The sequence below is a fragment of the Pholcus phalangioides genome, unplaced genomic scaffold (assembly GCF_987345545.1).
Source record: "Pholcus phalangioides strain wild (caught in Gottingen) unplaced genomic scaffold, Ppha-v1.0 ptg000003l_1, whole genome shotgun sequence".
NCBI classification, from domain to species: Eukaryota; Metazoa; Arthropoda; class Arachnida; order Araneae; family Pholcidae; genus Pholcus; species Pholcus phalangioides.
Window position 1 is genome coordinate 9,689,242 of NW_028301596.1, and position 17,091 is coordinate 9,706,332.

Sequence of the window (17,091 nt, forward strand, 5' to 3'; positions counted from 1 at the left end):
CACTAGCGTTGGAGAAAAATTGAGAAGAAAAGGTACTGAAGAAACGTGAAACTCTAAAAAAAAAATCCGAAACGAGAAAAGAAAATGGGAATTTTTTTTTCAAATGGAGAAAATCTCAGTAAAATGCAAAAAATTTCTTTTAAAGATTCTGATTAAATCCAACGTCAACGACATGAACAAAAATTATCCGAAAATAATAATAATTTAAATGTAACCATTCGCAAAGTAGCAAAAAATACAGGGTAGATACTATCGACCACCCAATAATTAAACTTGGGAAAAACAGATATGGATAAGTGTTTTCGGGTTTTTGATTTGACCAATAAATTATCGAATTACAACGCATTAAAAATTGATGATGTCAATTTCAAATCCTGCCAAATTCACCGAAAGTTCATAAAACGTAAAATTTGGCGTTTTTAAGCTGATATCAATGATATAACTCCAAGAGTAATCAAGAGAGCTAAAGCTGTGCAAAACAGTTTTTTTCCCTTGCTCTTTCCCTCAAAAAATTTGACATAACAAGGAAGGAAAGAAAATTACCACAATTTGGCAAAAAAAGTGCCGATTTTGGGAAAACAATTTTTACAGTAGATCTCTCGTGTTCTGCTAACGCTTTACGAATCTGGTGATAAATTTTCCAATATAGTGGGGCGAATGAAGCATGTAATAACAAGGTTAACATCAGTCCACACAAAGAGGAAAAATGCCAGTCGTGAAAGAAAGTAACTGTGAAATTGGCTTTTATAACGGGGTTGAATAATTCAGTTCATTTTCAATTAGCGTCATTGCATGGGGAAATTTTTTCTTTTGTTGGATATGTGGTGCGTAACTGACAATTAGAAAACTGACACGTCACAAAATTTCAAAACTTTATAACTCCCTGAATATTAGCCAGGTGTCCTGAAAGGAAAAACACCTTTTATATAAGTTTTTGTTTTTCTCACCTACTAAAACTACGCGTGTAATTATTAAGCGGTAAATATCCACCCTGTATAACTAAACAACATCATTTAGTGAATCTTAGATGTCAGTGAATTAATTAATTAATTTGTTTAAAGTTTGATGCATTCAATCAATTAACGGATTTTTTTCTGGTAAGAAAGAGAAATTCCAGAGAAGTTCCCAGCAATTAAACAGGAATGGAAACGGAACTGAAAATATAAAAAGTATCATTTTCTGGAAACAAAATATCTTTGCATCTTCACCAACAGTTTGGCGACTCCATTTTCAATCGAAAGAATTTACTTACTATTAATGTATACTGTTCCGGATAATTTTTCTCAAGTCCTTGAAATAAGCAGAGGAGGGAAAAACTTCGCAGAATTGTTATTATTTATTCACAGAACAGCAATTTTTACATGTATTTACAAGCAGAGATATACGCTAACTAGAGTAGAGTTCTCTTATCGAGCATTTAATCCATAGTTTCCCAATTTTTTTTGTCATCATCGGCCCCTTCTTCAGAAATGTCTTTCTCCCATCGCCCCCAACACAATTATAGCCCATAGAATCCTATGTTATACGCGTAGCTTCTACCGCCCACTGGAACATTCCATCGCCCTCAGGGAAGCTTTAACGCCCACGTTGGGAATCACTGATCTATATAATCTAACAAATCTGTCTCTTCTCTGTTCTTCGCGTCGTTTTAATAGACTAGTCGAACCTTTGAGAGACAGTTTCCAGAGAATTCTATTTCATAGTACCAAGTTGGTGGCGCAACTTTCTTGGGGATGAAATCTTCCAGAACATTCTTCACCAATCGGGATGGTGGTGCGAAAAAAACGAAACTAGACCAGTATGCCGTTTCCATCATAAAACTGCGATACTTTTTGAGGGACCCTAAAAATTTTTATTATGGTCAATGGCCCTTTGCGCGATTGATTAATCGTTTAACTTGATCGTAACAATGAGGCGTTTTGGATCACGTGATATTTCCCTTTTTGTTGAGGGACATACAAGGTAACCAATATGGCGTCTCCCTGTGCGACTCATGAAAGAAACAAATCTAAAAATTAAAGAAACATAGAAATGAATCAGTTTTTTTTCTTTTTAATGGGAGCTAGATATTTCGAAATCTTTTTGTTAAACTTCAAGTTATCGATCTGCCTGTTTTCCCTTCAAAAAATGCTTGATTAAAGCTGTGGAATTTCTTCAATGTAATTTATATGGGCCCATAATTAATTTCAAAACATCACAAACTATATGGATTGATATGCAATTGGATAATGTGAGACAATACGAAGACATTAATTCTCATTTTTGCGCTTGAGAATATATAAATAAAAAGTTGAAATCAATGTTATTGTAGGGACATTCCACCTCAGAAATGGTGGTCTGGCTCATTATTTTATATTCAATTTTCTGGGCTTCGTATCTCAATATTTCAAAAATCAAAAATTTAATTCAATTTCTAAAATTATTGATGTGGCGGAAAAAATCCCACTAAATTTCCGCATTTATACGATAAAATCGGAAATTTTAACATTGATCTCTATGGGGATCATCTAGTGTTTGTTCCCTCAGAGTGATGCTGATGATGATTATGACGTCTATTCGAAAAGCCTCATACTTCCAATACATCGATTATTACTGTAATCTACTGATAATAAGCTTCACTTCAAAGAACCATTCGCATTTAGTTTCCATAAAGCTTATTTCACGTTGAAATCTATCGCATTTGGAAGCTCGTGGATTTATTTATAAACAACGCACTCCCGGTGTATAGTGGGTAGCTCAAAATTCTGGGAGGAAGGGGAATGTTTTAACCCTTTTTATTTGGCAATGTGTGTGTGCAAATACAACATGGGTTTTCTTATATTTTTTCAAGTAAAGGCATTTTATATTTTGAGCTCGTTTCGACATTCTTGCTTCTAAGCAACTCCTAAACATTCGATTTCTACATGCGAGCTGTTTCTATAATTACCAGCAGAATGGCTCAGCATGTCTTTCCTATTTCTTGACAAGAGAGGGAAGGAAGAACGATTTTTTTGAGAGACGTTTGCATTCTGGAGTGAAATGCCATTTGTGGAGGGCAGATATTGCTCTGAATACTTCAACGGGATCCGGAAATTTCGCCCCTGGAACGTTTCGTCCCCGGAAATTGCGCCCGCAGTAAGTTTCGTTCCCTGAAAATTTCACACCTGACATTTCGCCTGCCCTAAAATATGAGGGACTGACTGTGAGTGACCAAGTGAGTGTGAAATTGACTGTATGAGTGTGTGACCGTATAAATGACGAGGTCAGTGACTGAATGAGTGACCAAATGAGTGACCAAGTGAGTGACTGAATGAGTGATCAAGTGAGTGAATATATGTGTAAGTGTGCAATTGACTGTATGAATGAGTGACCAGGACTAATGACCAAAAGAGTGATTTTATGAATGCTTAAGTGAGTGACTGTATGAATATCCAAGTGAGCGACTGTATAAGTGACCGTATGAGTGACCAAGTGAGATACCGTGCGATTCACAGAATGAGCGACCCAGTAAGAAACCTCATGATTAACTGAGTGAGTGACCTAATGAATGGTTAAGTGAGTGATTGTATGAGTATGTAAACGTGTGATTGAGTGAATGGCCATGCAAATGATCAAATGATTGACCGTATGAGTGTCCAAGTGAGTTATTGAATGATTGACTGTATGTGTGACCATGTGATTGACTCTATGAGTGACCGAGATATTGACTATATGAATGACCAAGTGAGTGACCGTATGAGTGTCAAAGTGAGTTATTGAGAAATTGACCGAATGAGTGACCAAGTGATTGACGATATGGGTGACCAAGTGATTGACGATATCGGCGACCATCATACCATTCGTATGTCCACACATGCGGCCCCTCATTCGGTTAGGGCAGGTTAAATGTCAGCGGGTAAATGTCTAATCCACTTGGCTATTCATATGATCACCCACTGGTTCGCTCATATTGTCTGGGCAGGCGAAGTTGTCAGGGCGAATTTTCCGGAGGGCCAAATGTACCGGGGACGAAACGTGCTAGGGGCGAGATGTCGGGCGGCAAAGGATCCGTAAACCAAATAGTTTGAAAATTCTTTACAAAACTTGAAGGAATTGGCATATTTGAATGCGGTTTGTGAAAAAGGTATTTTCTCACGAAGTAGAATTTCTTTGGTACAGAAAACAATTTAGTTTAAATTTTTGTTCATAGAGAGCTCTGCAAGGAAGCAAATCACTTGAAACATGCAAATCTGAGTACTATGAAATGCAGTGCGTACGAGATTAACAGCTGGTGTCTGAATTTTCCTGTTACTGTCGCTTTCAAAAAAGTTTTAATTGTGACATTAGCACTGGTGGATAAAGCGCCATTGGCGAAGTTGTTTCACATCAGCTACGAATCACCAGCTGAAGCTTTACAAACGTTTCGGACGCAGAAGAGGTTTAAGAAAGGTTCGGGTCCAATCAGGATCGATAGGAAAAACACGCAGCACCATCTATCGACAAAAGTTTGAACAAAATTTTTTCCTATAGGAAACAAAAATCCAATTTCGAATAACTTTTTGTCAAACACCATTCAAATACACTTTTATATTCCATCAATTCTTATGAATTTTTGAACAAACTTACGAGACACCGTGTATGTTAAGTTTCAAGGTCCACAAAATCATGCGCAAATGCCAAATCCACGCGGTAATCATGTCGCGAAACTATGGCCGGAATAATATTCGGTAACGATGATTGTCCAAGCATGTGTATAAATAAATTGCTTGAGATCGATGAAGCGTCGCTTGTTGCTGTCCTTGGAACGCTCCACGTGTATCAATTTCTTCAGACAAATGACGCTAGGTGGGGGGGGGGGCATTGTGATCTATTATATATCCTCGCTTGTACATGACAAGGGCGAGTTTATGGAATAATCGCCCACCAGGGAACATCGTTTTTCGCCATACGAACCATACGTTCACATAAAATGCTTCTGATCACATTTATCTCGATAGACTTGATCAATTATTCCTTTCGAATTCCGTCGAGATTTCACGTGGTTTAATAATGATTCAATATCAAAGCTTTGATCAGTTTAGCTCTTTGGTGAAGTTAAAATAATCTGCTAAGATCGTTTATATTGGTAGGGTTACCAGACGTCCTCATTGTTTATGCCAATTTAAGCGTCTTCATTTCATCCGTTTTCGATCGATATTTCTCCCGTTTGATCCCATTTTACTACTTATTATTACTAATTTTCCACTGTAAGTGCATTTCCATGCCTTCTGGGATTATTGTAAATGAATATTATTTTCGGATTTTTTCCCCTATATTGTTTCTAGAAATAAAATCGCCATTGCATAGCTGCCAACTTTGGAGAATGTTTTGTCGAAGAGTTCGGGAGGTTTTTCGTGCGGATTCAAATTACGTTCAAAAATAAATGTAAAAGGGGATCTTTTAAAAGAATTTAGGGAATTTCATTATAGTAAAACGGAAACTTCAGGGATATTTTCCCCGTTGCAAAAACCGTGACATCGCGCAGGCCATCGCCAATCAAGGCCAACCAGTTCGTTAAAGTTCTTGGGTTAAATTACCTCTGAAAAATCAAATCTCACAAACCAAATACTACGTCGGGCCCGAAACGGGACATATTGATAAAGCAAATACACGCGATCGTGCTAATTTCGAAAGGCCAGATTGGTGCTTGCTGATTGGCTAATTTTGTGTTTTCTCCCCAAAAATGAAATATTTTTTTGTGATTTGACGAAATGACAACAATTTACATAACTCTTATGAAGCAGTTTTTTTTTTTGGGTAAATTCTTGGGGAATAATTTTTTCCCCTACACGTAGGGATTTTTTACAATCACGAGTAAAATTCGAGAGATATAAGAATCGTTCGCAAGTCCGGGAGATAGAGTAGAAATTCTGGAGCCTTCCGGAAAATCCGGGAGACTTGACAGCTATGCCAGTACGAAACACATCTCTTTATCAGTGCGTTCACATGGGTTTTCCCCAACTCTCCATACATATACGCTTTGATCATTTTACAAGGGAAACTCACAGAAAACGGGAACCCGATTTGCCTACATACAGAGCAGATGCTTTTCTAGGCACTGCCTACGTGCTCCATTGTACGTACTCGTAGTAGTATTAAGGCCTATTCACACACCACAGTACCGCCTTTGTCAGACGCCGATGCATCCCGACCCTTTACAGTATGGGCTATTCTCACACATCAGTTCAGTGTCGGTCAGGTTCCAGTCACCACCACGCAATTTACCATCACCAGACTAACCTTGAACTCCCCCCCCTCCCCGCTCTGTCCTCATAGGGGGATATAAGCTGGTTTGCTAAAAGGGCATGGGTAAATGTGGAAAAACACTAGCCGTACCAAACGAGGAGAAATCGAACTATCGTACACAAAATGAGTGGAAATACATAAGGCAGGTGCACAAACGCACATCGCCAACAAGCCACGACTGGAGCCCACAAGAAGAAGGGGTAAAATCACAAGCAATTTTCAAGTACTATAGCTAGTGAGTGGGATCATGAGCAAGTGAGCATCAAGTTGCTATCTCATTTGCTAAATCGCTCACTCCTATGCTCATTAAATTGCTCATTGAATACTTCTGCATTCACCTGTTCACTAATTCACTCGTTCAAGCATTACTATGCTCACTAACTTGCTTATTCATTACTTTTGTGCTCAATTGCTGACGTATTTTCTCAATCACCACTCCTATATTCACTTGCTCATTGATTTGGTTATTTAATTATTTAATGATCCACTTGAATGGGCAAATTAGTGAGCAAGTGAGCATAGGAATGAGTGATTGAGCAAATCAGTGAGCGCAAGTGAGCACAGAAGTGAATGAATGGGCAAGTTAGTGACAAATGAACACATCAGTGAGCAAGTGAACACAGAAGTAGGGAATCAGCAACTTGGTGAGAGCATGGGAAAATGATCAAATCAGTTAGCAAGTGAGCATAGGAATGAGTGAATGAGCAAATCAGTGAGCACAGAAGAGAGAGAATGAGAATATTATTAAAAATTATAAATAAAAAGAATATAGTTAAAAATAGGAGTGAGAGAAAAAAACCATTTCACTCAAAACTCGGAAAAAATTGGCTCATGGAAGCCCAGGAGGTTTATAAGTCTTATTTATCAAAAATGTACTTCCAAAGAAACCGAAACCTGACAGACTGACGGATCGGATTCTGCACTGCGTCTGATGAGTGCGAACCAAAAGGCTAACAGAGAGGCGACAATAACATTTTTTTTTTCAACTGAAACGAGGCGGGACTCTCGTGGCTGTAACGAGCCGTGGCGGATGTTTGTGAATACACCTTAGAAGACGGAAACAGCCCTAGGAGAAAAAAATCACACAACATCGGAGAAACAACATTGAATGCGTGGTTTCTTGATTTATACCAACGGTGGTGAACCTCTTCCCACAAGCCGTGCCACAATCAAGATTATTTTCATTGCGCGCGTACCACTCTATGAATTTCAACACGCAGATCATGCATCCCGTTTTACGGGACACGAGCATTCCCTCCGTTCCTGCAAAATATTGTTCGGCTCTTATATGCGTAGAAATGTTCAGTGTTTTTCACTCTTTTGAATTTTAAATTGTCTTTATTTTTGAGTTACATTCGATTATCGCAATGCAGATTAAGTATGTACGTACATCGGTATAGTTCATATTACCCGCGCTTTTTGTTAGGCATAGATACCGGAACCTGAGGACTCAAGGTGCGTGAGCCCACCCCTCCCTAATTTTTTTATTGATCTTCAATGCATTATCAAATGCAGCCCCCCCCCCCCCAATGCGGACTATCCTGGATCTCGTGCACATGGGTCGTCCAGCAACTATGCCCAAGGTTGAAAAACCATATACAAAAGCATTGAATGGAAAGTCATCACATAATTGTTATTTTAAGAGTGCCTACCATACTAAATACAGGGTTGGCAGCAAAAAAAAAAGGCCGCCATTCATTTGAAGAGCGTTGTTTAAAAGTTGGAAAAAATCTCTTCGATTTTAAAAAACGGAATGAATTTTTTCCATTTTTGGAAAACATTCGCGTGCCACTCCTGATACCATGTGACACGTGTGTGCGGTGGGTTAGCCACCTCTGATCACACAACCATAGTTTCCTCAATTTTCTGTTATCTCTCATCAAACAAAAAAAGAATTTTTGACAAAAAAAAAATTAATGCTGTGCAATACTTCTCTATTGTAAAATACTTGATTACACATTTTCCCCGGAAGATGGCAGCACACTACTGAACGCGTGGGAAATGGGGGACACTTAGTCAAAAGGGAAATTTTTGAGGAAATTCTGCTCGACGAGGTTATCACCACTGTCAGGCCAACATATAGGATACTGTACTAAGTATACAAAGCTTCTACAGCCCCTCTTGGACCATTCCATCACCTATTTATACCCTAAATATGGAAAACACATATTTATACCCTTCATTAAAAACTACGCCCTAAAATACAGTATCCCATTAATTGGTAAATTGTTCAAAAATTAATAAAAAATAGAAGGAATTGGTTATTTGAATGCGATTTGCAAAAAAAGTTATTTTCACGAGGGTGGTTGTACCGAAAGAAAGGTTAGTTCGAATTTTCAACGGTAGAGGACGCTGCACGGAAGAAATTCCCTGGAGATATGGAAAAATCCGAGTCCCATAAAGTCATAGACATAAGATTAATTATTGATGGCTGTATTATATCCATATATAAAATGCAGTGTTTACGATAAACAGCTCATTTACGAATTCTCCTGTTGCTGGAGCAAACATGAGGTTTTCATTGTAACGTTGGCCATTGCCGGGTAAAGCACAATCGGTGAAGTTGTTTTACCTCAGCCACGAATCACAGGCTGAAGCTTTACGAACGTTTCGAACACAGAAGAGATTAAAGAAAGATTCAGGTAAAATCACTCCTACTGAATCTTTATACAGCATCCCCTATCGACAAAAATTTGAACTATTTTTGGTTTTTCTGTACGAAAAAAAATCCTTCTTTGTGAGAATAACTTTTTCGTAAACCGCATTCGAATATACTAATTTCTTCAATTTATTTTATGAATTTTTTAAAAAATTTACGAATTTATGAGACACCCTGACATTAACTTTCAAATAAGAAAATATTTTCTTTTAATTAAATGCTTTTATAAGTCTTCTCAGATTATTCTAAATGAATCTACTCACACATTTAATAAATATTTTCATATTTCATAATTTCCATCCTTTTAACATCAATTAAAATTGTTATTTTGGCCGAAATAATTTCCTTCAGTATATCTTGAAATTACTTATTTGAATGTCTCGAAATAATTCATATTCAATAAAACTCTGCGATCATTTCTTCTTATAAAATATGAAATAATTTTGAAACCTTTTCCATCACTGATTTCAAAATTATTTCCTTCATTGATTCTTAAATTATTTATTTCACAAGTTCTGAAATTATTTTGTTTCAAAAATGTTTTTTTTCTCATGAACTCAAAAATTATTTTTTCAGTATTCCTGAGACTGTTCTTCCATTGATTATAAATTTTTATAAATTATCAAATAAGTGTCAATAAATTAGAATTTTATGAGAGATTATTTCGTAAAAATTGCTAGTACTTTTCATCTAAATAAACAAAAATAAATATATCCAAAGGGGAAAAAATTCATTCCAGTAACATTTGTCAGTTCAGAAGATCTCAAAAAGTAATTAATGATTAGTAAATTAATATTTTTTAAGCGGGGGGAAAATATTAATCTTACCACCTTTTATCTTATAATCTCCTTGAACTCATTTTTCTGAAACTATTATTTATTGTCTTAATTTATGCACGATGTAAATTGTAGAGAATTAACCCGCAAACGTAAGAGGATTTAGCACTTGAAAGAGCAATAGGCTTAAGTACATCAGAAATTTTCTCGAAAACATGCAACCCACGTGTTTTCTTGGTAATTGCTTCTTCTAAGTCAGTTTAAAAAAATTATTATTGATGCGTCGTTTTTTATTTGCCATTGAATGAAGAGAGAGAGAGATTGAATTAATTCATATCGTGCTATGAAAGACTCAGTTTAAGAAATTTTCAATATTGAAAATTTCCATTGCAAAGTACTTTACAGAATTTTGTCGAGAGAATTTTATTCCGAATTATTAATAGAATAAGTTGTTTGTCTTTCTAAATGCTATCTAATCCATACAAATACAAATAGAATATCGCATTAGAAGAATTGGGCAAATATTTTTCATATTTTTATTATAGAAATCAAGTCAACGACCAGTTGGAGTGTTTGTGCTTTTGTGAAGCTGTGATTTATTTTCCTGTCTTTAAGTATATTTCACCAATTTATTTTATTTCCAAACGCTCTAAAGAAAAAGATACATAGTTAACACAAGTATTCAATCTCATGATGGATGCGCAATATGTTTTATTTTCCTAAACTAATATGATACCACTCTAAAAGCTCAATCGCGCTCACACGCTTAAAGTTGTTCATCATGGCGGAAATCTTGTGCGGCAAATGTGCGGAGAAAATTATAGCACCCGAAGACGAAATCAGCTGTACGAGATGTAAAACCCATCATCAGTATACTTGTGTGGGATTCACCGAAAGAATATCCCACAGACTAGGACATCACCTATTATTATTGATGCATCGTTATTTGCCAGTAAATGAAGATTGAATTGATTTCATATCGTGCTATGAAAGACTCAATTTAAGAAATAATGCTCTTGGATTTGCCCGAAATGCAAAGAAACAGCCAAAGTAACAGACTCTGGAGCACACAAGATCTTGCTACTGTGAGTGTACTGGATATCCCAGTCGTCAGACAATGAACCAACCTTACGCGCCTTGGATATTACCAATCTGCTGAGTGAAATGAAAAATATTGCTAACGTAAAAAAAAAAATAAATAAATAAACGAGGCGTTCCGCAATCACAGATCGAATCCTTAACTGTTCATATATTTCTAATTTAAGAAACTCGTAAATCAAAACATTATTATACCAATCGCAAATTAGTGACCTACAGGAAAAACACCATCCTGAAATCGGAAGTAAAAAAGAACTACAGCAATACTCCCGAAGAACCAACATTGAAATTCAGGGCCTCCCGGAAACAGAGAATGAAGACATGACTACATCAAAGAAAATTTGGCGAATCAAATACAGCCCGATCTGATTGATACCATAACAGTGATTCACAGAGCGCCCACAACCAAAAAAGATAAAATAAAGCCGATCATCATTCAGTTCGACAAAAAATCTAACCGTGACAAATTCCTGAGATCCGCCAAATCTAAAAAAGCTGGTTGCATCTTCAATTGAAAGGAAGCTCGGATCCTTACCGATATACAGAGTGAAATACTGTTGGTGGACCGACAAACTCAGAGGGTTTTTAGTAAACATCAAGGGGAACAAAAATTGCAATGGAACATGGTGTCGCAAACCACGTTGAGAGGGTGAAAATCACGAAAAACGCATGCAGGCTCTGAGTCTAGAGGAGACGAAAAGTGGATGTCAGTTGACCGCTGAATGCGTTCGTGGGTCCGCTCACTATATATCTGACGTAAGCAGCGTCGCGAAACGCATGCGCTGGGGTAGGATCACGCTGTGCGGACGACGCAAATTAACGCTATTGTGGTAGTAAGCATGTGCAGCAGTTGAGCATCGTGAGTATCGTGATGGCTGACACCATTGATATTGAGAAAAGCTGAAGTATCACTGACAGACTTTCAGAATAGCCTTGGAATATTTTCTAGACAGACGAAGTGCATTTTCACTTGGATGGTGCAGTCAATACTCACAACTGCCGAATTTGGGAACCAGAAAATCCACACGCTATCTTAGAGGTTCCGTTGCGTTCATCAAAAAGTGACGGTATGGCGTGGATTTACTGCATCATTTTTTTCTCTGTCCCTACTTCTACGTTCTGCAGGTCAAGTGATCGGGAAGCGATATGCATTGCTGTTACAGAACGAAACGGAGCTCCTCCACACATTCCAGTACATGTTGAGAATGTTCTTAAAACACATTTTACAGAAGAACGTGTCATCAGCCGGCACTTTCATAATCTATGGCCTCGCCGGACCTTAATCCATGCGACTTTTGGCTTTGGGGGCATTTGAAACGTCTGGTAAGTCGTGACAATCCAAGAACTTTATCTGCCCTTAAAGGCAGCATTTCACGCCTCACTTCGTTCAGTTGTGGAACTTGCCATCTTACGATTTCACATGGTATCTCAAAATGATGGCCATCATGTGGAACATGTTCTGTTGCAGTAACAATTGTAAGTGTTTAACAAATGTTAAATTTGCAAACGTTGCCTCTTAATAAAACGTCCTCTGGTGGCGACATGTGCAACTAATTTTTTTCGCCCTGAAACAAATTCCCATCCCTTACTTCATGAAGTCCTCCACAAAATTTCACAATTTTCTGATGATTGGTTTCGCCTGCAGGCTACTTTAAAATAGGGCCTTTTTAATTGTGGACGCCCTTACGATGGTCTATCACTTTTCTAATCGTGTCAGTATATATATAATAGTTTATACAAAGGCATATAAACTATGTAAGTGTCCAGTAATTGAGGAAAATCCGGACAGTGCCGGGTATTATAGCTATGTTAAGGATTATTAAAGGGTATTATAGCTATATTAAGGATTATTAAAGGGTATTATAGCTATATTCATTATTATTAAAGGGTATTATAGCTATATTAAGGATTATTAAAGGGTATTATAGCTATATTAAGGATATAAAACTCATCACGCACACTAGGATTTTCATCACTAAACTGGCTTTACCTAGGGGAATCCCCGCACTTTTGTATTTAATATAAATATACTTATTTGAGATTTATGGACATTTTCGTATTTGCATTATCTCTGTGGGAAATTCAATCATCTTAGTACTGCCAAATATAACCTCGAAATCTCTTCCGATAGTTATCGTCGGCGGATCGTATGAATAATATTTCCGTACGATGAAAATCGGATTTTCTGTACCGCAATTCAATCTTTAATTGGATATTAAGAAATACTATGTATATATCACCCAGATGATACATACATATGCGATATTTCCTTCCATTTAAATGTCATTTGTATATAACGTGGGTTGTTTTCTGAGAGTGAGATTCGTTGTACGTCTTTTGAAATACGTCTCAGAATTTTGCCAATAATGGGTAATAAATTTATGGACGTGAAAATACGTCCATATTTTGGAAGTCCTATCCTTGTCCATGCCATATGCCAGGGGTATATAATACGCTCTAGAGCCATCCAACAGGTCAACTTCATGTTCGATGTAATAAATTTGAAATGAAGGGGAGGGGAATTCAATTTCAATTCGGATTTTAGCATTTTTCTTTCTGGAAGTGCAGTATGAGATGTTGCCGATACCCTTAATTTCGTTAGGGGTATCGACCAAAAATCCGTTTTTTTTTGTCCCGAATTAACGACCTATTGCTTGAAATCGCTGAAATATTGCCTATGGCAGGAAATGATAAACTACAAAATTATGTTTTTTAGACATGAAATAAAATTTAATTTTTTTTGTCTCATTCTTATCGTAATATAATTTATGAAGTTATAAAAATTAATTTTTGTCCAAAATTGGTGACCTATTGCTTGGCTCGATTTTGTTTCGGGTGTGCTAATCACACAATCCGACATATTTTTGGTCGCCGAGTGTCACTGATTGGCAGGATATATAACTTCAGGTTGGCGTGATTTTGTTTTGCTCATGTTGCGTAATTAAACTATTGTTGGGTGCCAGTCATAAATGATCATGTAGATATCCTACTTTTGTTTCAAAGAAATAATGTCAGCCATGGGTGTCCGTATATCTGAGTTTAATATCTGGGAATATCCTTATTCTCCCAAATTGACAATGTATCATCGATAAAAATACGGGATATTGCCAATTGTCACGAAAAAAGTCGCCAACTATCGCTAAATGATAATGCTAAGGGTAGGAAACGGAGCGCTACGATTTACGAATTGATTTACACAGCAATTCACCGAAATGCAGTTTACCGATAGGAAAGTTCACAGACAACAGTTCGTCACCAGTGAGTGAATTATTGAGCAAGTGAATAAATTTGTGAGTGACCGAACGAGTTAATGAATGAGCTTGCGAATAAGCTAGTGAGTGAGTGACCGACCGAGTGAGTAACCACGTGAGTGGGTGAGTGACCGTATGATTCATAAAGTGAGGGGGTGAGTGAGCGAGTGAATGTGCAACCATGAGTGATCAAATGGGTGGGTGAGTTAGCAAGTGAGTGAGCGATTGTGTGAGTGATCGTACGAATGATTCACTTACTTACTCCCTTGCTTATTTGCTCACTTGCTTACCTATTTATTCACTTACTCACTTTCTCACACATTGGCACTCACTTGCTAACTTATTCACTCACGTGCTCAATTCCTCACCTGTTTATTCATCAACTCCCTGACTTCACTTGATCAATCACTCACTGCTACTGACTCACCTACTCATCGATTCACTCACTATATAACTTCATCGATGAACTGTTTGTCTGTGAATTTTCCGCACACGAAGTGCTACTGCAGTGAGTTCAAATGTTCAATAAAAACATGAAGTAGAATTTTGTATTCAAAGTCATGATCATCATAGTATATTTTAATCATTTGGTGGGAGTTGTGAAAATTATCTTCATTCATGATTTTATTGGAGATTACAAAGTCAACAAGGCTTCGTTTAAAAAACGGGACATTTTCATTAAAAAAAAAAAGCCGGTACTGTCAGACGGGAAAGTACGATGATTTGGTTACACTACGTTTCCTATTTCTCTATATAGTATCATCGACAACAACCCGATCACTTGCAACTGCAGCGCCAAATGGTTGCAGAATCTCATGTGGCAAGAGAAGAACATCCTCGGACCTTTATGGGATCAAGTGAAATGCATCGACGGGCCTAACAATGATGGTGATCGCCAGCACCTCCTACAACATCATCATCATCAGCTTGCTAATGCTACCATCCAACCCTGCGGTAAGGAGATCTGATGAATTTCTCATGAGAAAAATTATTTTTCAAAAATTTCATAATTCACGAAGAAAATTCCGCTCGTACTTCTCGTGTCGAAACTAATTAAAGACTTCCCTGTGATTATCATTTTGAGAAACTCGTTTTAGATATTCATCGCGAAAAATACTTTGAAACTAATTATTATTAGCATATTGTAAATAAAAGTACAATAAAGACGCTGTGGATAATGAAAAGAATGACGTCACGTTAATGACGTCACATAAGGAAATTAGAGATTTTAAAATTTAAATTTCTAATTTTCTGAAAAACATATCAAAAATTTATCATAACTAGGGCTAGGATTTTTGCTATTTAAATCTCAGAAAATGCTCGATAAAAATGCATTTATGCCGTAAAACACTAAGAAAAGCTCCATAGAGCAGTGTTTCCCAACCTTTTTTGTCCCATCACCCCTTCAGAATTTATTTACTCCCGTCGCCCCCCAACGCAATCTAACCCATACGATCCTGTGCTATACCCGTAGCTTCTACCGCCCCCTAGAACTTTCAATCGCCTACGTTGGGAATCACTGGTATAGAGCAAAAAAAACCGGAAGATTTCCTCTCCTCCCCCCCAAGTCCACGGGTCCTTTAAAAAATAATAATATTCAGTATAACCCTTCTTTGACGGACTCGCATCGTGAGTACCCGGGTTAGGTTACTCTCTGCGGCGAAGCTCTTTAACGGGGATATCGGTTCACATTTGTGCCACGAAGTTGGGAACCACAGAAAATCAACTTCAGCCGACCGCCACTGTGGCGACGGTGGGAGTTCGTTTTCTATTGTTCCCAACTTCAAGGCACAAATGTAAGCCGATCTCCCCGTTAAAGAGTTTCGCCGCACAGAGCAGCAGGCCTACAACGGTATGCTATTCAATCAATAGACTTCACGCAAAGTTAGAAAAATTGATGACAGATGGCAGCACTACACATAACAAAACACTACACAGAAACGAACTTCACGAAAGGTTCACTACACGCACCCCTACACATTTCCAACATGTACCAATTCGTTAGAAGTGCCGCAGAGAAATATGGACAACGTGCATGGTCTGGTTTAATAGTAGTATAACCTTTCAGAACCTGGTACTACATATGTATGGGTTACTTTTCTCTCCCGCTGTGGAATATTTATCCTTTGACCTCACGGTGTTAAGCCCTGACTTAAAAGATTGTGTAAGTTTGCAAAAACATTTTGAAAATTCCAAAAAAATGAATGCTCGGGTCTGAAAGTGTTAAAGCAATGTAAAAATAACGATTTTTCACATCTAAAAACGACGGTCACAGACCGCTTAAAATCACTCCAAGTACCCCTGTTTAAGAATCCTTGATTTAAAGAGGGGGGAGGGGCAGGGAGAATAATAGGTACGAACCACAAAATACAGTCTATTGGCTGAACGTTCAAGTTTCGGCGCGTGTTTTCCTCTACTGCAGCCGTGGACCAGAGTTATATGGCGAGGAATGTGAAATGAATGGTCGTAAATGAAGAATAGTGAATATATAGGCCTACGTTCCGTATTTTATGGAACAACACCATTATTTTTCATTGTGTTTATTGCTCTTGGGCACACGCCCGCTCTCCTCCGGACTATACAATAATGCAGGTTATATATACAGGAAATTACACGGTACATGTGTTAAAAATTTTGAATTATTCACGGGGTCGCGCATATTGTACCCACCAGCTTCAATTGGCATTCCTGTCAGAATGGTGTACTAATGCGTGGTATACCGAGACCTTTTTCAAGAGTTGCCCATCAGCCAAAGACCGGCGTAGATGACGAATTTTGAGTGAAAATCTTTGATTTTTACATGAAAATACTTAGACGAGGCAAAAAGTTGTATATTAGTATCCTACATACTATTATTATCCCTATCCAATTTGGATGGATAGGGAATTATTGGTCCTTGAGTTTTTCGAGGATAATGCTAGGTGATGAACTCCAAGTTACCGTAGTTCATCATGTAGGACCATCATGAAATTCATCATTTTTTTTCATTCATCAATTCCCTACTTATATCAAGGATGAAGCTACTCTACCCCATACATCATAACAAGAAAAAATGTAGGGATGG

The 17,091-nt window shown here is 37.5% G+C and overlaps 1 protein-coding gene across 1 annotated transcript in view; it reads left to right on the plus strand.

The window, feature by feature from the left end:
* Window positions 1-17,091, plus strand: part of LOC149088022 (high affinity nerve growth factor receptor-like) — a 144,717-nt gene that overhangs the window by 111,015 nt on the left and 16,611 nt on the right. The window contains exon 5 of the mRNA XM_089252728.1: window positions 14,785-14,981. Within this exon, the coding sequence (XP_089108854.1) occupies window positions 14,785-14,981 (197 nt within the window). The remainder of the gene's footprint in view (window positions 1-14,784; window positions 14,982-17,091) is intronic.